The 25501-nt window shown below is 36.8% G+C and overlaps 1 protein-coding gene across 2 annotated transcripts in view; it reads left to right on the top strand.

Moving 5' to 3' along the window:
* The first annotated feature begins 13828 nt into the window (after positions 1 to 13828).
* LOC135948076 (guanylate cyclase 32E) overlaps positions 13829 to 25501 on the top strand; it is a 50575-nt gene continuing 38902 nt past the window's right edge. For both annotated transcript variants that reach the window (XM_065497144.1, XM_065497145.1), the window contains exon 1: positions 13829 to 13987. In XM_065497144.1, the coding sequence (XP_065353216.1) occupies positions 13954 to 13987 (34 nt within the window). In that variant the 5' untranslated portion in view covers positions 13829 to 13953. The remainder of the gene's footprint in view (positions 13988 to 25501) is intronic.

Below are 25501 nucleotides of genomic sequence, written 5' to 3' on the forward strand. Positions count from 1 at the left end.
ACGATAGTTTTATAGGTTCTGTGTTTCGTTTATGAAAATTTTAAAGCGAGCTCTTCATATATTTTTGTTTTTCTCTCTATAAAAATTATTTATTAAAACCAAAAAATAATTATCTATGTATTTTTGCCTCTGCCTTTCAATTTTTATTTATGAATTTAGTAATAGTTGGTTTTTAAAATAATTAGATTAAAAAATCCCTATAGATTGCAAGCATCACCCAGCCAAGGTTAACGCTCGCTTGTTTGATTTTAAAAAGTGTTTTCATTTTTGTGTCACGTAAATCTACTTGAATGGCTGTATTTCCAGCAGTATTGACCAGTTGCATAAACCCTTAGTTATTGAAGCCGCCAACAGATGGCGCAACCAGAGACTTTCTTAAAAAATTTGTTTTAAGCGGTTTTAAGGCATTTCCGCTGCGATTTCAGACTCAATCTAGCTATTTTGCTTTTTTTAATTAATTTGCTTTGTTTTGACGTGCTGAAAACCAAAATCGGTTCAGCCATTCGCTGTAGAAACGTTGGAAAATATTTTTTATTTCAAAAAATAGTTTTTCACGACTCTACGGCGATTGGCTGAACCAATTTTTGTTTTCAGCACGTCAAAAAATAGCAAATTAATTGAAGAATGCACAGTAGCTAGATTGAGTCTGAAATCGCAGCGGAAGTGCCTTAAAATCGAAAGTCTACGGTGGCGCCATCTGTTGGCGGCTTCGAGCACTTAGGGTTTATGCAACTGGTGAATTGCCACATGAAATAGGGAGGCTACCCTCAATGACACATGCGCGGTTCACACTCGTTCGTGTTGCGTAATTCCTCTTGCCTGCCTCTCCTCCCAACTTAAGGACGGTCTCCCAACCACTTTGAAATCATCCCTGGTAGAGGTTAGACGTGTATTCTCGCGCTGCACTCAACACAGCATTAACAAAACCTTCCAAGGTAAGAACATATTTTATTTCTCGTTTGCTTTTAAGCTGTTCGGAGAATCTATCGAAAAAAAACTTTAAAATATTAGGATTCTTGAAATTGTCTCGTTACAAAATATATTACTAGCCAAAAGCTTTCTAGATATTATAATAAGAATTTATGGTAACGGATATTTTGCACCCGATAACATCGAAACCGCGCTCTACACAGGACGGTCATTTATTATGTTCAAATGCTATCGATAACGCTCAGACTTTCAACTGAAAATTCAGTTTGGATCTTGATGATAAATTTATTTCTAGACTTTTCCATCTCCTACAAGCAGAGTTGGGATAGCATCTCGCCCAAAAACTGCTTTTGAAAAAGGGAAATAAATCAGTCACTAATAAATGGATCAGACTTAAGTAGGGGATAAAACCTATTTCAAAACATATTTACATCAACGAAACATTTTATTTCAAAATATTCATTTTGTAGCGAAGCTACCACGTGCTCTCAAAACAGCTCTTTGAAACGACCACACAAGCAGGCTAAATACTGTTAGGAGGGAAGCAGGCAAGCGTGAGCTGGGCGTGAGGAAGCTGAAATAAATTCCTATCGCTGCTCTGGTTTTTTCCTCTTTGGCCTTTTGGGATGGCCAGTGCCTGCCTCAAAGGCCTGAATGAACAATGGAATGCTATTTTTGAAAGACCTTTATTCTTATCATCTCTGCATGCCATCTAGTCCAGCGCGTATAGATATATCATTTATCACGACAGCTACAGCAAAAGCAACCCACATGTTTTCCCCCCTCACATGGGTGTTCGACGCGCTGTACACACAATTCAATAACTGAGCGGTGATGGAATTTTCAATATATTTTTCCCGCAACATTAAATGGTTGACAATTTACCATCACCAATTCAGCTAATGCAGTGCATAATAGCTGAATCTACCGAGGGTGCTGCAACTGTGACCCGCGGCAACTGTGCCCTAAGTTAAAATGGTGGGAAGAGGAGGAGTGTGGCATCAGGGTTTCGTCTTTAGGGAGGGTCTTTCGAGGGTGATTGTGGTCTAACTAAATATAATGCTACTTTAAATAAAAAAATTGCAGCGGCTGATGAGCTCTGTGTGCTCGCTTCTCGCAGCTGCTGCATGGCTATTGAGAGCCGAGTGATTACATTATTTTCCATTGCACTAAGTGTGCGATGTGCGGTCAATCTTTTTTCGCAGATAGCAATAACCATATTTTGCAAAATAAGGACATTGCCGCATAATGCTATTATTTTATTGCAAAGATTTTTTTTATTTGGCCGTGCAGGCATATTTTCCATAAAAAAACATTTATATCGAGTTAATACTTCAGAGAATGGATCCAAGAGCGGTTCTTTCGTGATTTTTCACGCACCCCCAGCATCGCGCCAGTCAATACATTATTGTCAAGCAAACAAAAGCGGTCGGCTGCAAAGGAAAAGTTTGACCTGCGAGCGACTTTTTTAATTGTGAAGCAGCGCGCCTCCTTTTGATGCACAGCCTAAATATGTGCACGGGCTAAACATCTCGCGGTCACAGTTGAAGCGAGTAAACGGCAAGTGTGACTCGCGGCAATCGTGCCCAAAGTAAAATTTTCAGAATTTAATGAACTAGGAGCAGACTCGATTGCCGCATGTTATTATCTTGATATCAACACACATTTTAAATATATACGATGCGAATTAAGCAGGAAATCAACGATATTGTAAGCAAATTTTTTTATTTAATACTTTAAACATTATATTTAGGCCACCATCACCCTCGAAAGACCCTCCCTAAAGACGAAACCCTGATGCCACACTCCTCCTCTTCCCACCATTTTAACTTAGGGCACAGTTGCCGCGGGTCACAGTTGCCTGTCACTCGAATCTACCCTATGAAATTGTAGGGGTTAGGTGTTAGTTTATTGAAGCACGACGATTAATTTAACTACTGCTTTATTAACTTTATTCAACAAAATTAAAATTATTTGAATCACATTTTTGCCGTGTAATATTTATTACTCTGGTTTATCTTTATTTTTAAAATAATTTAAGTTCATGTCTATTATATCAATTAATCCACATTGTAATTTTTTACTCAATAATAGTTTTAAATTATCAACCTACTTGGGAATCATCTAGAGATTTCTAGTGCCCAGTATATTGGCACCACAAAATCATTCAGCCGTTTAGTGGCGAATGGATGACAAGTGGTTTACTGAGCCACCTTCACTTACTGATGAAGCCTGGCCGAACAACCCTCCCAAAAGGGAGCGAGCCGAGTTGCGACACATATCAATAACTAAGCCGTTAGCTCGCATTGTTGATTGTTGAGTGCATGCTTTTCGTGCACATTGCAATGTGAAAATCCAAGCGATATTGAATCGACTGGGGGCTAATTTTTTTTTTTTTTTTTTTTTGCTCTTTTTATCCCTGTCCGAGGACCAGAGGACCGGGAAGGGCGCGCACTGCACTAGCACGAATGCTGAAACCCGGGTCCCAATAACACCGCGAACGGATAACATGGGCGCACCAGGCCGCACAGGGACCCAGCCCACTCAAGGGCTTCTTGCCTCCGCACCGAGGACTGCATTGAAACGCTAGACATTCGTGTAGTGAAGCCAAATCACGCATGCTGGAAAGGTGCAAACCAGCAAGTAGCGAGTCGCCTCCCAGCCCGTTGAGCAATTTGAGCATTTCGAGTCATTAAACTAACCACTTTTTGCCATCTCTGACATTGGGTAGCCAGTATTAGATCTCCGAACTGCTCAAATACCTCTCATTGCTTTGACACTCCTGAGAGTGCCTTAACAATGCGAGCCAACGTGTACAGATCTACTTCAATAACTAAAAATGAAAAAAGTCTAGTTGGCATTCCATAAATTCCCGTGCGGTAAACTTTGAATATAAACTTAATTTTCACATGTATAAATTAATATTTACCCATTCCTCATGCTAGTACCAGAAGTGTTGACCGCTTTTAATTGGTCCAGCGTGACATATACAAGGCTGAATTCAAATGTGAATAATTCAGCGAGAAAATTAAGAGCAACTGCATATTTATTTGGATCAGCCTGCTGTGTGTCGGCCGTGATTTTCCGCTTGTTCAGCTAATATTATTAATACTACTTTTGCTTATTTAAATTCACGTCCGCCAAACGAGCTTTGTTAGAATAGAACTGCAGCAAAGCAGCAGCGGCGACGGCACACACGTGATCTGCATTTGCATTTTCTGCATATTTCACACGCGCTCTCAGATTAGATTGCCGGCAGTCGGTATACGTGGAGAGGAAATATGGTCTCCAGAGCTTCGGCGTTCTGATGCCAACAATCACATTTCGCTTAAGTACGTGCAATCTGCGCACTGGTGTGACGGCGTTTGTTTTATTCATTCATTCGCCTCTCGCAGTAATCATTTAGCGGATTGCTTTTAGAAGATTGCCGCTCGTCCTATTGTTCGTCAGCAGCTGTTTGATTTGTCCGACGAGTGTTTGATTAGAGAGAAAAAAAGCAACCATCCCATTAGAACAATTAAAGCTGAGTAGCTGTTTGCGCAGACCAATGAATAATTTATGCCGGCTCAGCAGCCAAAGAAAAGAGAATATTATAGAAACTAGGTCACACAAAAAAAATTATTTATGGGATATGTACGAATACAATCGTTAGTGCAGCAAAATTTTCAGTTGACACTATCAGATTGAGATTTTTATTGTTTCCAGGCTGTTCTTTGTTACAAATAATATTTTTGTCGTTGAATATTTTTTCATATAAACAGGAGCTTAAATTTATTCGAATTGGGCACTCTACTATCTCAATTTATAACTATAATAATTATTGCTGTCAAATATAAATCTAATTATTTCAACTCTTCTAGTTATAAACAAATGAGACATTTCCCTACTACCTATTTCTTTTGTGAAATAAAAATAAATTTAAATTTCCCAACAGTTCTCACAAGAAAGTTGGTTGCAGAGCCATCGCAACAAAATTAAATACGTTTGAAGCAGATAGCAAGGTTTACGGGCGAGAACAAATTAAATGTGAGTTTTTAACGATCTTTGAGATGCTGCTCTGTTGGCTCAATGGCTACAATCTTGGTGTAAAATTTCAAAACTCGTGTGGATTGCTTTTTTATACAGAACGAGCCACTCAAGAACGCGGCCCTGCACATAAAACAAAGAGAAAAAACACCTGCTTTGCTATTCAGATTTGCATTCAAGACACTGAAGCAAGCGTCCCGAGCGTGTAGCTTTGCCAAGAAGCAAAATGAGGAAACTTAACTTCGTGTAGAGTAGCATAGAAACGAGTTTTCCAGATTTAATTAACACACGGCTAATTTCCATTTCACTGTCAAGCTTTATTAAGAATAAATTGTCCTTTAAAATACGTGAGATTGCTTTATTGCCTGTAAAAATTAAATTGTAGATGCAGCAAAGTTACAATTGCTTTCATGACTATTGCCATTTAATTTGAATTTATATTTCTTGTTCAAGATGTTAATTTTTTCCGGCTATAAAAATATTTTAATGGTGTCTTGAGCATTGAGTCATTTTGTATTAGATTAAATTTGTTCTTTATTAACATCCTTTATTTTGCAAATGGGATTAGATCAGGAGATAAAATAATAAAAGGAACATTATCAGGGAATTTCCAAAAAATTATGTAAAATTCAAATAAGCAATTTCTTTTTTTTTATAAAAATTTCATATTTTTAAACTAATAATTTTAACGAAATATTTTACTGCAGCTAAGAGAGCAAATTTGTAGAGTTTTATGCAACTTGCGCATGTCGCTTGCGTCGCAGGTTGCATTTGGCCCAATTGCAGGCACTCATCTCTCCACCTCCTGACACTCTCAACGCTCATTTCTAGCATACTTCACATTTTTAGTATTATTTTGTATTCTGTCTAATTCTCCGAATTTTTAAGCGACGAAAATATTCAGAGTATTAATTTCTTCCACTCTCTATGCCCAAACTCTAGCTCAGCATTTTGATCGAGATCCTTATTCGCAGCGTCAGGAGAAAAATGGGGCCTACCGATTCAGCGATTGCCAAAAAGAAAAGAGAACTTCTTCTCGAGGGAAAATATGCCGACTGCTGCTTCAGGGTTGGCCCAAATCGCGTCAAGGTTCGTATTTTTAAGCTAACGTGTTGGACAATTTTAACCAAAGATTCCTTTCCAAAGGTGCACGCCTGCAAAATGGACCTGGTATCGGCGAGTCGTTACTTCGAAGCCATGTTTCACGTTCTTGATTACAATGAGAGATATGCACAGTGTATGTGCAAGTGTTGTGCTAAGGATATGAACCAAGAATTTCATGAAAAAAAGCAGGAAACTCTTCCTGAAAACCTGGCAAATAGCATCAAGCAAACTGACAAATTGTCATCTTCAGACGAAGGTCTGCCCGACGAAGTCAATTTGCCTGATAGCGGTTCTACGGAAGACAAGGACATGTCAGACCGTCAGAAAAACAAAGCGCCCAGAAGCAATAGCGATGAAGGAATGTCCAGCGGGGGCACCACGCCTGAAAAGATTTCTCGTGATGCTCAGAACGCACTCAAAACGAAAGTAGACTCTGATGACGAAGAACCTAATGACATCACATCAGAGGATGATTCGTGCTGCTCAAGCGAACCTCCTATACTAGAATTTGGCGACGATATCCCTGATTGGGTTAGAAATATCAAGGTTGACTCCACGGATGACTCGATCATCATGGAAGAGGAGGATGTGTCAACCTTCAAATTCGTCATGGAGTAAGGCCATAATTTTTTTTACCTCTGAAAGATTTCAAGCTTGCAAGGGAACAACACCATTTGATTAAAAAAATTAAACCTTGATGATATTTTCGCTTCCTTCAAAGCGGATTCCCCGTTATGAGTGATCAGCGAGTTATTCGTGGTGTCGAAGGCGATCTTTTTCATGTGGCGGAGGAATGCGGACTTTCTGATTGGCCGAAAATTGCGTATACCACCGCTAGCTAATTAGAGCGTGCGTGGTCCTCAGCCGCACGAAACTTTTTGATGGTGCATAACTCGCTAAACAGTTACGACGGGAAGTTTGCCTTTTATGGATATTTGGAAACCATTTATTGTTTTTAAATTTCTAGTGGATAGTAAACGTTAAATTTTTCGGGGTGTGCTTTTTAAGCATTCCAAACATGGACAAATTTCACGCTGAAAAAAATCTGCCAGATTTGTTCCTTTGTGTTGCAATTTACTGAATCTATTCAAGCTCTTTTGTGCTCACCTAAAGAAATTATTTTAACGCCCGTGAAACCAACAGCATGCGAAGTTGGACGTTTAGATTTTTTGCTTAATGCTATTTAATTGTGTAAATAATTTTCTAAAATTTAATTACATCCGATAGATTCATTCACACAAGTGGCTTCTTTCTGACTGGAATTGACTCCGAGTTCCGGTATGCGAAGCTGGTAGCCCAGGCACAGAAATTTGGAATGGAGCACCTAGCAAAGAAGAGCGCAGAACTTATGTATAATTATCTCAATACGGAGAATGTGTGGAAGATCTACGACAAGTACCATGGAATCAAGCTCATAGATGAAGCATGTGGAACGGTAAATTTCTTTAAATAGCGGAAAAGTTGGCCTTTTCTTTATTTTTAACCAGCACCAAATACTACAATATTTAATTGATTTATTTTCATAAATACTTTTCAACAGTTTATCGCTAACAACACTCCTAACTGCCTCAATCAAGAAACTTTCCTGTGGATTTCGGAGAGAACCGTGATCAAATTCCTGCAGCTGGAAAACATGAATCTTAACTCGGAGCTAGATCTCGTCTACGCCTGCCTCAAGTTCGTCAATGCTCTGTTATTCGGCGATGGGAAAGATATGAAAATCAATATAGCAGGCAGGAAGTAAATAAATCAATAATATTCCTCACGTTGCTCACAACTAACGTAATGAATTTCAAGGGATTTCTGTCGTCGTGCAATCATCCCGTACTTGAGACTGCTGAACGTGAGATCCATAGAAGAGCTACGACCCCTGAACCAGTACCTCGATAAGGAGGACATCGGCAATCTCTTCGCTATTAGGGCACAGCCTCCAGCTTATTGCAAGCAAAGCAACAGTCTAAAACAGCAACAGTCAAATGGAATCAAGTTCTGCCTGGACCGTCGACCTAGAATGCGAGGTGAGCGCAGCCCACCAGCAAAGCAGCCTGCACCCTTCCCTGAGAGTAGGCGCGTTCTCGACCCGAAGACTCCTCTCGAGAAGGTTGAACTGTTGCACACCTTCAAAGCACAGCTCACAATTCCAAGCAACATGGAAATGACTGAACTGCAAGTCCTCTGCCCTGTAGATGAAAGGTAATAATAACAAAAAAATTAGGAAATTTCTCAGTGTTTAGAGCCGTTAAAAAATGGCACCACTGCTGAAAACAAAAATCGGTCCAGCCAGCAGCCAATAAACTAAAAATCAAGACAAAAGCTGTCGTTTCAACTGAACTGAATTTAGTTTTCAGCAAATTATCCCATCTTTCTGTTTGCGTCAATAATCCATAAGTTCAAGTACCAGAAAACTTTTTAAAAAAATGCCTGGTGCCATATTTCAGCAGCTCTAAACTAGGGAATTAGCTACGTTTTCTTTACACCTGTTTTTTTCAGAGGGTCATTTGTTTGGGACGAGGGTTGCAAGCTGAACCTCACGATTAACTACAACGGAAAAACAGTGTTTTGCGAGAACATCAGGCCAACCTTCATCGCCGGCTGCGTGGCCCGGTTCACTAACCTCCCCATCAAGACAATTTTCAAAGGAAGCGTGGTATTAGTCGAGGCTATCTACACGAAGCACCCTGGCTTGTATAAAGCAAATCGGGTTACCTCCAATAACCTGGGTGGCGACAAACTAGTAGAGATGCTGGGAGAATCTCCGAAGAGCAACATCGTCAACTTGGTGGCTCTTGAACCTAATACCTATATGGCCAACGTATTCAAGAAGTTCAGCTTCAAGGAGGAAGTTCAATCGTAAGCCACGAATCAAGATGTTTTCTAACGCATGACTCAATAATGAATAAACAATAGATTTTAATTTTTGTAAAAGTTTTAGCGTGTACAATGATACATTTTTTTTTCAAATAAAATATATATAAGCCATCAAAATATAATCAAAGCATGTAGCATAGTAAAATTTTGAGCAATAAATTGAATAATCTACAAAGTGTCATAGTTGTTTTTACCTTACCAGATTATTTAAGATAGCTTATTGACGATGCGGGAGATAAGACTGTGCACCAGACATATTTAGTTTTTGTGAAATTGACGCCACTGTTACTTTCAAATTGCAAAATCATGGCAAAGAAATTCGAAAATTTTGGTCAGCCATATCCAAATGAAGGAAAATCAGTCTAGTTTGTTTTCTGTTCGCTGTGTTTTACAGGTTTTTTAAATTAATCTATTTATTGGGTCTCTTAAAATTACGCACTAGAGAGCGAGCTTGACGCCAGCGTTGAAATCTCCCAGCTTGATCAATAGAAACGAAAGGTCTGCCAAGAGATGGCGACAACCGACGCTTCATGTTAGATTTATATTTGATTTCAGTTTTCTTTCCTACCACACAATATTTCTCTCTAACAATGGTTATTTATGATATTTAAAAAATTCATTCAAAGAAATGACAGGCTATTTTTCTCTTTTTTTTAAACACATTCATGGAGGTCATTTCTTATGAAACTAATTTTTTTAAGTTGGAGATTTTGAATGAATTTTATTCCCGCTTCAAGAGGGCCTTTACTTTGATAGCCGGTTTGCACGGTTCATAGGCTTGAAAAAATTGAATCGGTATTTATTTCGGCCAGAAATCCGACAGGTTACAATGTCGATATTTTACTTTCATCAAATTTTGACAGATTTTTCTTAAAATAATATCGTAATTAACTTCAGCTTGACATTGATTAGAACAGTTTTAATTACATTAAAAGTTTTAATTATATTCGTGTATCTAATTTATTTCCAAAATTTTATTATTTTTTGTTTGTCTTTCAAATACACAAAGTTTTTCTACATTTTAATTTTACTAATTTCATCTGCATCAAATTTTAATTAATTAGTGAAGTTTTAGTGACCTTTTCTTATTTTGTTTACTAATATTATAAACACATTAGCATATTATTTGAAATAATTTTTATAAATATATTTCACGTAATGAATAATTAAAAATAGTCACATTGAACTATTGCACTATAATATTAGGTTTGAGAGTGAAAACATAATCCTTGATGCATGTTTAATGTTATAAAAAGTACATAAATATTTTAAAAGATTTCTATGGATATGATAAGCTGCACCGCTAGCATATAAAATATGTCGTCTATGACAAAAAATTTAAGCCTAAAATGAAATAAGACTAATTTAAGTTTGTTGAACGATTTAAATCGAGTCTATACACATATATTTATAAATAAGATGACTCAAAACAATATTGAAGAGACAGTGTCAGCGTTCGCGCTTCGCAGGAAATAAACACCACGCCGCTCTTTGCTCTCGCGAACACCGAGAGCGTAGTCAGCAGGGCGGAAGAAAAGCCAGCGGGCAGAATATTATAGTTGACACAGGTCAGTTTTTACCTTTACAAATAACTCATTTGTACCGCACGTTGCTGCACAATTATAAGCATGGCGCTCGTGCAATAAATGTGTCAACGCAGCGCGTTCCTCGTTTACTTATTGCCACGCATTCGTTTATCGGATGAAATAACGCACCGGCGCCGCGCAGCACAAATTACCACTCGCGGCGGCTTTCTAATTTCCATATAAATTAATTACGCGAACGATCGTCGCTGCGACGCACGCATATGTCACACTTTACGACTGCGAGCCCCTCATTATACGTCACCAGGGTTGGGAAACTCGCACATTCACACATGTTTATGCAGTTTTAGTTAGTATATGATAGATTAATAGAAACTCTATTATCAGTCTAACTTATCGAGATACGGCGATTAATTTGGTCTGCTCTGGGCCATTGCAATCAGTTTTTTTTTTTTTTTTTTTTTGTTTTTTTTGCTCATTTTATCCCTGTCCGAGGACCGGAGGACCGGGAAGGGCGCGCACTGCACTAGCACGAATGCTGAAACCCGGGTCCCAATAACACCGCGAACGGATAACATGGGCGCACCAGGCCGCACAGGGACCCAGCCCACTCAAGGGCCACTTGCCTCCGCACCGAGGACTGCATTGAAACGCTAGACATTCGTCCCGTGAAGCCAAATCACGCATGCTGGAAAGGTGCAAACCAGCAAGTAGTTAATTACTCAAATTTAATTTAATTTAAAAAAATATTCAATCATCCGCACCTTCTTTCCTACCATTTATTGGAACATTTTTATCTTTTTAAAAGGAAAAATGCTGCTTAAAATCATAAAATAATCATATTAAATACAAATAAAAAACATACAATTACCAATCCTATTGGCTATTTCACACGGAATAAATTATTATTCAAACTAACAATTTGATGAACTGCTAGTTGTATTCAATGATTTGAACTAATTACGTAATTTCAACAACTGATTTGCCACTTCAAATGGGATGAAAACCAGGAAGCATTTATAGTGTTGCAATTTTTTATAATTAATAAAATGAAAAATGCTGTAGAGCAGGTTGTCTAAAATACTTGTACGCTACGACGCTTCAAAACATTCCAAATAAAAATTTTAACCTGCCAATTCCTTTTAACTAACTTTTTATTGGCTCGAGTGGGTTTGAAAGGAATTCCCTAGACGGCATAGTCAATTAGTCTGAGGAGCTGATGTGTGTGCGTATGTATATATAAACAAGAGTGCAATTGCTTTGTAGGACAGTATCGACAATAAAGTGCAAGCACCTGCATGTCTGGCGATGCCTTGCCAGTATAGTAGTAGTCTTTGTCCTCTGGGCTGCGACTGCGAGTGAGTGAGTGACGTTTCTAGCTTAATGACTTGTCGTCCCATACGTAATTTATTCCGCGGGTGTACGCAGCTATAACACAGAGTGTGCACGCATTGCTCTTTTACTCTATTTCTGGTCGGCCAACTACTCTATGCACCGAGTGTGCTTGTCTGTCTCCGCGTATGCAAAGTGAGCAGTCGTGGAGGTCGCAGCCAGCGCAAGATGTCATTCCGTGAGGTGTGGGCGTGCTCTGCTTCATTGATCTCCCCGGGAAGATGATTAAATATATGGAGGCTCAAATCTATTTCTGCTCCTTTTCTAAATACCAAATACCATCATATGACAGCAAGAAGTAATTTAGGTATTTTAAATTTTTTAAAAATAAAAAAAAACATGGGGTGATGTGAAATCGGTTTTATAATTATTATATACGTACTTATTTGGTCAAACAATAACGAATGGGAGGGTGGCTTAAAATTTAAACGGATTTACAAGAAAAAATAGCATCACTAATATGGGCAAGATTTTGTTTCTCGTCTCTCTTTTCGTTTGCACTCAGATATAAGAGCAGTCGTACGTTTTCAATGATAACTTCTAATTCAGAATTGTCTGCAACTCTGATACTATGAAATGATTTGTATTTACTGCTTATTATGAAACCTGCATTGCTTAAACAGCCGATGTATTATAATATTCAATAATTATTATTTTTAATTTAATTTTTTTGGCATCCATTCCTTGTTATTCGCTGTTTTAAAATCAAAAGTTTAAAATAACAGTTGTTTTTCTAAATATGTTTAATTGGTTTTAATTAGATAGAGTTAATCATTCAACATTAAATCTGTTAAATTAATTACATAATTTATTTATTTTTCAATACATGGGGTGCAAAAATGAAAAATAATTGTCCAGATTAATAAATATCAATAATAAGTTGGCTGTTTGTTTATGGTGTAAAGTTGTCAGCAGAATTGTTTCAAATTGATCATGGTGTCACATGATTCGTTAAGTTATGTAGTCATAAGTCATCCTTGGGGTAAAAATAACCACTGCACTGATTATTTTTCTGGTGTGACTACTAATTTTTAAATTGCATTTAATTCAAGTCCACGTCAAAAAAATTCTATTTTTGTATAAAACTACCACCTATTATCTCACCTTAAAGCTATGTGAAATAATTTGAATTTGCCATTTTCACTTGAGTAATTACTTACTTTTGCCCGATTTTTCTATCTATTCTTACTTAGATTTGAATCCGTACAGATAACATACATATAACATTAAAATCATTATATATGATATTTTTAACTGATATTTTACAAGTGGATATATACGAAACTGATGGTGTATTTTTCTTTGAAAGGAGTTTTAACCATCTAAATTTGTCAATTTTTTAATATTAAAATTTTTACATTGTTGTAGTATTTAATATAAAAATTACACGCCAAACAACTGCAAACTCTAGTAGATATTTTAAAGATTGCAATTACCTTTAGGAATTATATTGTTACACCAAATGTTAATTTTGCTTTAAAATAACACAAAAAACATTATTCTAATATGTTGTGATGTTAATTATTCAACAAACACAAACTAAAATATGAAGCATTATATAGCACTTTCTAAAATTTTGAAGTGCTCTAGAAATTTGTTAAACCAATTCTCAAGATTCAACGAGTCGAAGTTTGGGAAATGAAACTAGTAATTCAAAGCTTAATTAGAATAGCATGGATTGAAAAAATTTAGAAATTAAATAAATTTGCTCGGTCAATTTATAAACTGATTTATTTAATGAAAAAATAGTCTCAAGATTATTAAATTGAAATCATAATTTAATAAAAAAAATTATATTTCAATTGGAAAAACACGTCACTAAAACTTGCTAATAAATCTAATTAGCTGGCGCGCAAAAATCAACCGCGGTGGTGTCGCGTTCATTCCCCCTCTCCGAGCGCGTCCCCCCTTTGAGCCCGAGCAGCTGGCGACCGGCGGCGCGTCTTCCTCAGTCTTCAGTCTGCTCGCGGCCCGCGGACGAAACGACCGTCGGTGGGTGCCTCTCGAGTGCTGCGACACCACGTGGGTTCAGGTGGCTCGGCCAGCATGACCTTTGAACCGGCAAAGACGAGCGCCGCAAGCGGTTGACATGACACCCAGCCTCCTCCTCCTCTTCCTCCTCGGTGAGTCTCCATCTCATTATCTCTGCGATGAATGAATGAACGAACGGACCACCAACAACGAGCAAAGCGGCCGCTTGGTCACGCGATTAGCGCTCGCAATAATTTTTTTGGGTGATATTGAGTAAAATTGCTGATTAGATTCGGAGATAAAGAACAATGAGCGGGGAGTAGCACTTTTAAAATACAAAAGATATGCTAAATGTTTAAATTATATCAGATATTATTTTTTTCCTTTAATTTTGGTCATTATTTAAACAGTGGTTCTTTTTTTAAGTAAATTCAAGTTTCAACCATGCTACAAAATCGAATTTTTTATTCCATCTAGAGAATAGTTTTGATATTTTGCATTTTTTAAAATTTTAATTCCGCAGCCTAGTCTTTGTCAACAAACTCCCAATGCGTATGAACTTCAAAATTTGTAGGTTTCCTTTAACACTGATATATGAAATTTAAAAATTAATATATCCGGAAGTTTTTATCGCGGGAAGAAAGTAAGGAAAAGTTCAAATTAAAAGGCCCTGATAAAAATAATTGCTGGATTCAGATTTCTGCAAAATGATTGAGATATATTGGAAAAAATGCTTTTCCAACGCAATTTTTCCTCTCCATCGAATAAAAAACTCGATAAATCTGCTCATAACTCACAAGCTCCATGATGAAATATGAAACCATTCTTGCCAGCTGGAATATTTCCATTTCTATTCAGATAAAACAGCTTTTGACAGTGCGGAGTTTGCCGAGTGACATTTTCTCCGATATCATTGGGTGCAAAAGTGAATTTACTCGTGGGTGAGGGAGCATGTACACAATGGCGGGCCATCTCAATTTTTCGTTGTGACGAAATAACGGTCTGGCCCGGCGCATCAATATTCTGTCAACTCGCTGAATTCTCAGAAGTCGGCGCGCGTGAATTTATGTCCGCTTGCAGTGGCTCGCATTATTGTTTTCCGCCGGCTGCTCGCGGCAAAGGCGGCTAAAATTCACGGAAATCATTTTGGACAACAAAGAGATGAATTCATGTTTGGTCCTGTTGAATTCAACGAACAGCCTTTTTTCAGAATATAAAAAAATTGCAGTAGAAAATGGAGATATCTGCATTTTCTAATAAATTTGCTAAGCCTGAAAATATGTATGTGCCTGATTTCGGTTTAAAGAGGTTTGATACTGCGAGCACTGTTTCCCTACTTGAAATCATATTTTATTTCTCAACAAATATATTTCCCTCCAAAAAGTGTCATACACCGTTAGATATAGATCTCGTCGAGAGGAATCAAAATCTGCTAAGAAAATAATATGATAGAACACTTTAAACTCTGGAAAAAATTAGCATCGATCGTTTACTGTAGCCAATAATTCTAACAAATTTAAATTGTTGCCCTGTAGCAATAAATTGTATGATGTTTGGAGGAATTTCATAGCTTGAAAGCGCTTGAAGAAATAAATAATATATTTTAGTATGCAATTTTCATTTTAAAATATGCAGCCATTATTTCAAAAGTTTAACAAGCAAAATGCGGCTTTTTAAAACCCCTCCATATGTCTGATTCAATGAAAAGTCACAAAAAATTAAAAAAGGGTTAAATTTTTAGTTGTGTATTGAAAAAATACTTTTCTCACATCTTATACTATCTGAACACAGATCTTTTACAAATTCTGGTTTTCAAAATCAATTAAAAGAGCATATTTTAGCCAGATTGACTAACTAAATCATTAAAATATGGGCAAAAATTAACGATTTAGTTCAAAATCTGGATTTTCTACACAAGCAAGACTTTAATGAGATATTATGCATTTTTAATTTTCCCCTGTTATTCATTTTTTAACCAATTGAAGTGACAAGCTACTCTCAAAACTTCTATCTCATCATTTTTAGCCTATAGAAAAAATACTAGAAAATAAACGAACCTTGATTTTATTCCAAAGATTTTTTTTCCCAAAAAACATGAACAAGTAGAGTTCTCTTTCACGTCTGGTAACATCTATTTTCATAAAAAACTGAAAGAGTTGAATTTTGGGCCTGAACCCCGAATGGAATTCCCTCAGTTACACAATTTCATACTTGCGAGCAATAAAAAAACGAGATCACGTAAAAATATGTTATTTTTCCAAATAACTTACATATATTCCTTTTGGAAACACAGCATACCTGTTGTGCACGTGTGGACGATGTTACGCAGAAAGTCAGTCAAGGTTTCATGTCTTTCCCAGAATCTCTCTGGTAAATTGCACAACCAAAAACGCTAGAAAAATCCAGTGCAACCCGAGCAAGAGATGAAAATGGGACTGAAAAGGGAAAAATTGCGCGTCGTGTGAAATTTCAAAGTTTCACTTTCCTCCTCTCATATGCGCCGCCGGATTGAGTGTTATTTCACAGAGCCGCTGCTGATGGTGAATCAAAGCTATCATAAGAGTGGCGAGCGCGCGCGAAATAATCACAATAATGAGAGTAAGCTGCCTTTTCCTGCGCTCATTATGCTCCTCGGGCTCTGTGTCTGTGTGTGTTTGTAAAGCCATTCGAGAGAGGCTAGTTCACTCTCGCGCGCGCCATCATTACCCGCAATTATCGATAATTACTCAATTACCGCGTCGACAGACGAGATAGGCCTGCTCGCTTTTTGGCAATCGCGGCCAAACAAATAATCGGCCCCGAGCCCTGAGGCACATTTCCGCGCGAAATTGAAACTCGTTCGCGTTCGATCGTCGTGATTGAAGGATAAAACTCGCGTGCAATTCGATCATTTTTTTTATTTGTTGCCCCAGCAAATTAGACGGTAGCGCGGAGGCAACAGGTTTCCTCCTGTTTGCTCTCCGCATCCGTTCTCAGGTGCGTGCGAAATCAGCAAATCGACCTCATCGTTTACTAATTCAGGCAAATATGCTATGCCAACTTTCTGCATAACATGTGTGCTTTGTATATCTTCACAATCCTTTTTAGTGGCTGAAGAGAGACCGTTAGAATTGAATGCTTATTCCATGTTTTTTGTTGATTTTTATTCTTGATAAAACAGTACAACGTTTTTATTTCTATAAAATTATTTTAATTTAAAAATATTTAAATAACCATAACGATGATTTTTTAATGTTTTTTATAATTAACTTTCATGTTAATTTTGTAAAATACTTTTATTTAAACAAAACGTCATTACAATAATTTTTATAAATATTATTAAGTACTTCCCTACGCAACAGTCTAGACGCAAAGTAAAAATTCAATAGGTGGCCGTAATTATGGTTTTTGTGTTTTAATTTATATGATAAAATATCTAATTACTAATCAGTAATCAGCAGCCAAAACCGCACTGAATTTTTAAGATAAAAGTTTAATTTCATAAAAATAATTTTGTGACGGCAAACAAAACTAGTTTAACTGTTTTTTTAAATAAAATATAACGTTCTTTAGGGTTGTTAATTTTGGACAATTGTGTAATGTAGAGATTAAAATTTTATTCTTTGCTATTTCTACTGTATTTATATCTTTTAAAGTCAGGCTCTTAAAATCGACTCAGCTTCCGTTTTCTCACAAATATTTTGATCTAACAGCTAAACAAACAATACGAATTATGGTCTGCTTGTGGACTTATTGAGGAAATAATATATTATGTATTAAAAAACAAAGAAATCTAAAAAATAAATATAATCATTTTTACTTCTTTAATAATATAGTACATCTCGTTTGGCGGGAAACACAGAGTCAATAGTCATTCACCTCATGTCTCTATCAAAGTGTGGAAGTGAGTGGCTACGGTTCTAAAGATTTTTTGTGTCCCAGCGTGTATTTTGAAATTTGCGCCAAGGCCGGCGAAACAGTGCTGGGTGTTTGTCAGAGACCGGAGGCAGCCGGCGGGCAAAACGCCTTGAGGTCCTCGAACCCTGCGAGGAGCGTGGGCCACCTTATTTTTCCTCCAAATCGCAGCCTAATACGGCGTAATTGTTTTGGCACGCGGGCGTCCGGTTGCACTCGCCCGAGCTGGAAATGCACACAAAGCCAGCCATTCGAGGAGACCGCTTTAATGAAAAACACGCGCGGCGCAAAAAAAATGCGGGAGAATGCGCTGAATCGCGTGAGATTGATTGGCTGGGAACACGTGCGTTCTCCGTTTCGGACCTGCGGCTTCGCCGGGATGAACCGCACACGGACATGTACGTAATTAATGCAAATTTCTCTCGTGGTTGTTGCTTCGTAAGTACCGCCTATTTGAACAGGCACCTCCAGTTTATTTAAAAATAACAGGTAGAAAGTTTAAAATTTGTTCATTCTTCATCCCGAGTTCAGTTTTCCAAGATATTTTTAAAATGACCAAAATTTAGGATTATTAGTCCTTTAATTTTTTTAAAATAAATTGTTTTCCATGGTATGATTTTTGAAATCGATGTTAATCCAGACGATAACTTGCTAAAATCATGATGCCAAAAAACTTCTGAACGTGCTCAATTAAAATTTCATCCCTCATTTTAGTTTTTCCGTATGTCACAATTTTTTAATTAGTCCTAAGTTCCTTATAGTAACGCTTGAAAAAGGTTCTGCGAGTTTCTGAAATTATCTCAACGAAATATACTATAATTGTCATCGACTGTGAACGCTGAGTAAGTTTTTCTATTCTAAATCATCAAAACACACGTCATCATAAGACATACAAAATTTATTTTAAAATATATCTTGAAAAATATAACGCAAATGTCGATCATGAATATTAAATACTATTTTAAAATTTTTTATTATAAACTATTTATTATTGAATCTTATTTTCAACATAGGCATATAAACAATATGAATTCAAAATTTGTCTTCTTTCGTGCACTAAAATTTTTAAAATATTTTTAAAGTTGTTTTAACATATAAATCAAGAAAAAGAAACAATAAATGGTCGACTCTCGTGGTGCGGAAATGTCGACACGTTGTTGTTATGCACAGGCTGTAAAATTGTTGTATAAATATATTTTCTAATAATTTGTTGCTCTTTTTCTCGCCTCCGACACTAATTGACTCATAAAACGGTGGTTGTATCGGTTTATTCTATACGGATCGTTTTGCCGCGGTGTGGAGCGCGAGATAGGCAATAAATCCTCTTTGCTCGCGCTTGTTTGACGCAACAAATGGAGCAGTGATAATCTTCACATTTTTCGCTTTTTATCTCGTGCATGCACATGTCCCCAAAACAGAGATAAAGACTGATCAAAACCTCTTTTCATTTTGGCATTTGTGTTGCATGAAAAAAGGTGCAGCTTATTTATCAATTTGACACAAAATTAAAATCTCAATTGGTTCTCAGAAGCGTGGAAAATCCTTATAATGCTCCGTATAAACCTCGACTGTTGACAATTTTACTCTCAATTCAGGACACGCACGTTGCGAAATTTATGATCTTGAACCTATTTGGCTCAATGGCCAATTTCTGCTGACTGCTGCTAAGACAATGATTTTAATCATTGCAAATAAATTAATGCAGAGCCCAACGCAATTTGGACAATGCTCATAAATCATTTGGCCTGGAATATCGTTTTCCAGGGCTCTGTACCTAAATAATTTATGCCAACACCCAAATTAATCGCTTTAATGCAAATTTATTATTACTCAGGGAGCTGTAAATAATGACAGTTCAGCAGATAAAATACCGAGTCTTAAATATTAGTCCTTTCGAGATTTCTCCACACCAAAAATTTATCAAGGGAAAAAAGCAAGGGGGAATTAAATTTATGTTTTGATTTTTTTCTATTGGAACAAAAAACAGACCAACACACACACACAGGAATAAGGCCAAAGTTTCTCATCATCCATCACAGAATTTCCAGGCACTGGAAACGAATAATTTCGTCCTCTTAGCGTTGGACTCTCCGCTTTCATTTTCAAATGCAAATACGGAGAGGTTGAAAATTTTGGTATGCAAACCACCTATTTTCCGCTAATTGACACTCGTGCGGACGGAAAATAGGGGGCGTGTAATTCAATTTCGTCCCTCGCATTTTTCCTTGATTATAAATTCTAAAAGTTTAAATAAAAAAATCTACAGCTCTGAATAAAAAAAAATCCAAAATTATGAAGTGACGTAAGTGCTAATTTTAAATTTGTTTTTTTCCGTGACTTTAAGTATCCTTAACAGATACTTTAAAACCAGACTCTCAACATTTTAAAACACGCTAAAAGCATGAGTAAATTTTAATTCATTTGCCTTGTAAATTAGCAGCGATACTCGAAAATTCGGCAATTTTATCAGATCGTTCTTTGATTTCAATTAATTCTCATTTCACAAATGCGACCTTATCAACCATTATTCTTCTCGATCGTTAATGGATGGTGTATGTTTGGTCAAGCTCCGCACCAGAATTTAAATTCGCCCTAGAGATAAGTGGCGGTGATTAATTTTATGTTATTCGCAGCCGCACGACCATTTCGCAATCCGCAAAATTACTGCGTTAACTCCGAATGAGTTGGTGGATGCTCGTGTGTTTCGCATTTCAACCCTTTGGCCAAGCTCCCACGTCAAATTTAGGAGGACAGGCGCAGCGCAGATAAAATCCCGCCATTTCAATTTGCGTCAGCGGCAATAAGAACAGAGCAGCGAAATAAAGGAGCGCTTTTATTGCGGGCTGCACTTAGCCGCAGATTTTATGTCGTCGTAAGGCTAATCAATTCGCCGCCAGCCATAATTCCTGTCCGCTCTCCGCGCACCTCTACCACAGCGAAGTGCTGTTCTAATCAATCAAATCACTTACCAAACGTCAGATCGATTTGACTTAAAATTGACATCATTTAAATGTGATTTTAATGTAGGAGCTGATTGAGAAATTGACATCGACTAGTGACGTTAAGAGGAATCAAATTTTCCTGCTGAAACCAGAAAACATTACAGCTGCAGAACTTTCTCGAAATAAAATTATGAAATTCATTATAATAGTTAATGCAAAGGCATTTCCGTAAAAATCTAAAGGGAAGGCATCTTAAAGTAAAAAATATGATGCTAAAAGTTATTTCAAGCATAGCGTGCCCGGCCTCGAGAAAAACCGATTATATGAAACAAAATTATTTATAGAAGAATCTGAATCTCTAGTAACTGTTGATGATCGACTGCAAAGATTGCTGAACTCATCAAAACGTTAGCGAGAGACGAAAAATTGAGAATCCACACCACATACTCTTCCATCAACACACTTCCCTAAAATTCCACTAAAATTATATGTTTCTCTATACCTAAAAAATTACAGAATATCAGAACGCAGGTATAAATATCCCTTTATTTTTACAGTTGTCATCAATTTTTAGTTGAAATTGGGTCTTTTAGAATATTCAGATGCTTAAAAAATTCCTAGGCCACGGAAATTGAGTCGTTAAGTTTTTCCCCATTTTTGGGGGTTTTCCGTTTAAAAACAGTTGTTCTCAGAGTTGGAAGGTGAGAATCTTTGTGAATTTAAAAGTCCTTTGGAACAATAATTAAATTTGTGCAATATTTCTTCTTTGAAACTCACATCCTTTCGAATACAATAAATTTAATAAAATAAGGTCAAACAAAAATTTATTTTAACAATCCACAGGTAGAAATATTGACAGCTTGAGGGGAAAATACAAATTTTAAAACAAATTCCAGGTTTTGCATTCTCAATGATTCAGTTGGTGTTTAGCCCAAAATATGCATGGACTGTGTGGCAAAAAATTTGATTGTGTGTGCATTTAAGATGTCATTTATAAAATCAGGCATGATTTGTAAGATTGACTGTTGAAAAAGTATTCCACTTAAAATAAAATGATTTAATTACCCAAAGGCTTCAAAATTAAATATCTAACCCTTTTTTAATTTAAAAATCATTTTCAAGCGAACTTCCTTATTTGCAGGGCAACCAGCATCAAAATTAAATTTTGTTGTTCCTTGTATTTGCACTAATGGGTATACAAAGATAGCACCTTATCTGACAGGAGAAATTTATTTGTTGGTTTTCCTGCCGAAATCCCAATGAATCAGCGTATGGCTGGAGGCGGGTATTGTGTTTCTGCGAAGAGGAAGGCTTGTTATCTAGATCAGGTTGAACACGCGGCATTAAAGACACAAATTCGTTCGTGTTGAGCTAGGTGCAATGCGCGCTGAGTGGATTTAGTAGTTCAGCGAACACACATGACAATGCGGGCTGCTCTCTGCCCTGATCCCAAACGCGTGAAATAATGTCTTTCGCAGCACCGGCCATCAATCTTGCACGCCAAATAAATGGATTTTCTGGGACACGTGCGTCGAGAATTAGTTTGCCACCTGTGCTACTCCCACCACAAAGTATCACACACTCTAAAAAAACTGACTTTAGGTGTATGTACTGGTTTTTATTTAATCCGTCGGGTGTGAGGCCATTTTTGATCCTCTTATTGCTTTAATTTGCACTAAGAGGATTGAATCGGGAGGGACAGATAATCGCAGGTCGCGCCGCGGTGGCGACGAATTAAAAGACCTGCATGATCTCGGCTGAGTTATTTATTCGTGTGACAAATCAATCAAGCGAGTGCCTCAACACTGTAGGACTCAAGCGGGTTCCTCATTAATCTCAATCTGCCTCGCGTGCTGATTCTCTCACCTTCGCCGCCGATTCGTTCAACTTCTACAATAAGAAGCAGTGGTAAAATTATTTTGCATAATCCGCAAGATGATATCTTGCTTCTTCTTTCTCAAATCTTTTTAAATATGATGTCACCTCGGCATATAAATGACAATTTACATCATCGGAACTGATGTCTTGAATTCAAGTTGTCATGCAGCTGTGAAAAAACGGCAGATGAATCATAAGTAAGAATTTTTTAGGGCTGCAATGTTTTGACCATCAGCAGACTCTTAATGTTTTTCTACATAATTGATGGCCACAAAAATGCTATCATTCCCTCCTAATTAAAACAAGCAGATAATTAGGAACGATTTCTATGTATCCTATTTTTAAAATTGATTTATTGGATCGATCTTGCCTATCTATGCCTAAGATTAATTGAATCTATTTGAAACGTTTTCATATTGTGTCGTCACCACTGAACGAATACCCTGTTTTAAAGGCTGAATTTAATATTTTCTTGACTATTTAGACATCAAAAAGCTTTTTGATTCCGTTATCCTTTCGTCTGATGTGTAATTAATTTTCTATAGAGTGGAGTTTCCTGCCAGCAGGGCTAAATATAGTCTTGATTTAACATTTTCAATTAAGACATTAAAAAGCTTTTATATACCCTGAGCAATTTGTAAGATATATGGCGGCAAGTTATTATAATGCCTCGTCTTGAAAGGTGGCTCAAACGAGCTGGTACTCGTGCCAAAGTACATAGATAAAAGTTTGGTGCGTTATCCCTCAAATAAGCGACAATTCGGCAAAGTGGGTCGATCGCAACCAACGAAATTGCCTTGTTTTCTGTCTGTCCGGCGCTGATAAATCGGCGCGTTATCATATTCGCACGTACTTCTCGCAGACTCTCGCGTCTGGCCGGCAAAAAATGTCATTTCTCTCGCGGCGACGCCTTTATTTTCTGCGAATCATCGCCGTGTCGCACGCGTGAAAGGAATTTATTAACAAAAGAAATAAGAACAAGGGGCGCGACTCGGCGTATCAATTCGCGAGTAAACACAACACTCAGCAGAGAGAGAGGAGTGCTGGACACGTGACACTTTTATTGTCACTCTCTCTGAGAATAATCTACGACTATGCGTGCTGAGGAAATATGATTATTGCCCGAGTTGTGGCGAAAAGCAGCGGCACTAGCGGATTTCAGCACTCTCCGTGTGCCCGTGTACACACAGCGTCTTCCCGCCGAGCCTGCCAACGTGCGTCCACCTGCCGACTTAATGGCAGTAAAAGCCGGTAAACAGTTTAATCGCGGCACACGGACTAATTGTATGCTTGACAGCAGACACACAATAAATCTCCGAAAATGCTGTGTAGTTTTTAATGGGGGCTTTTAATGCACGTCATGTTATCGTCAACAATTTTTCTTGCAAACAAGTTTTCTACAAAATTGTACTTGTGTAAATTCTTTCGTTTCTCGGTTAGGTAATTTATATTGTGCTATATTAAATCTTTTTAATACCTGTAAATTTTAACTATCATAATTGAAAATTTTGAAATCTTTTTTTAACAAAAGTTTCATTTTTTGGCGTCTCTTAGAAAGAAACTCTTTAAGGCCCACTGAGTGAGCTGAGCTTTTGTCGGCACTTTGAAGTTTATTAACGCATGTTGGCAGTCAGTTATTTCCAGTAATCACCAATAACATTTAGTTTTAATCAAAATGGCGAAAAAAGTTCACCACAGCGGGCCTTTGAACCCTCAAATCAACTGAAATCAGCATGTTTCTCTTATAATTTCTGAACAGGTAAACTTATTCAGTTTAAAGTGGATCGATAATACAGGGCGAAAATCGAATATTTTTGTAATTGTTGGATAAAATAAGCAGTTTATCGATATATAAACAATTTGTTCTTCAATTCGCAATTATAAAAAAGGACTTTGCTACAATGAAAATTCAAATTTACTCCAAAATTTATAGCGCTTGACCTCATTTTGTGGCAGATTTCCATTCCTCTCGTCAAGATCTATTCACACACTTTCCTTACCATACAGTCCTTACCATTTTAAAAGCTTGCTAACTTTTCTCAAAAATTTACAGTGCTACTTAGATCAATTTTGGTTTCAATTGAATCCTTAGGGATGAGTTTATGTATAGGCAACAAGGATTTCCAGGCTTTTGCAATATCAATCCTCTTTAAAGAAAACCAAAAAATCACCTATTTTTGCTCTCTAGATGGACAGAAACACAATAATTTTATCTCAGATTGGCATAAATCAGAATGTATCCTGTTGAAATGAAATCGGTTTTGTATAATACAAGTTCAATTTTAAAAATATTTTTCTACCCTGCAATGTTTACAAAATAATTTGGACAGATTTAAATAAACAAATTGTTTTCCGATGGTAAATATTTTACTCATCTTGCAGTTTCAGTTTATTTATTTTATTTTTTACGTATTAATAGTTATTAAAGCCATTTAATTTAGCATAGAAATACTTCCGTTGGTAAGATGTAATTTGTTTTAAATCTCTAAATAAACAAATAACTTGGAACGTATCAATTTGGAAGAAAATTTAAAAAAGATTATTGGTCAGTGTATTTAATTTCGTCTTCTTCCCGTAACTCTAGTTAACCAACTACTTTACATAAAATTGGGGAACATTTTAATAACACGTTTGAAAGATTTAAAGCTCAAAATGATAACATTTTATACAGTATGCTCAAGGAGAAATTCTAAATTTGTATTGAAATTTCTGGAAACGCTGCGCGTGCGCGAACTAAAGCAAAATAAATATTTTTTTATCAAGAAAATTATATACAAACTTGATTACCTGGTACATTTTTCGAAACGATTTAATATATTTGGAAGCTTTTAGTGTTCTTATGCTAACACTAAGTGAAAAATGGTGAAAAATACAAATGACAGGGTGTAATGTTATTTGTGGCTCAGTGTGGTGTGACATAACATTGTGATTGATCGTTATAGCACTTTTTCA

Source organism: Cloeon dipterum, chromosome 1 (genome assembly GCF_949628265.1).
Source record: "Cloeon dipterum chromosome 1, ieCloDipt1.1, whole genome shotgun sequence".
NCBI classification, from domain to species: domain Eukaryota; kingdom Metazoa; phylum Arthropoda; class Insecta; order Ephemeroptera; family Baetidae; genus Cloeon; species Cloeon dipterum.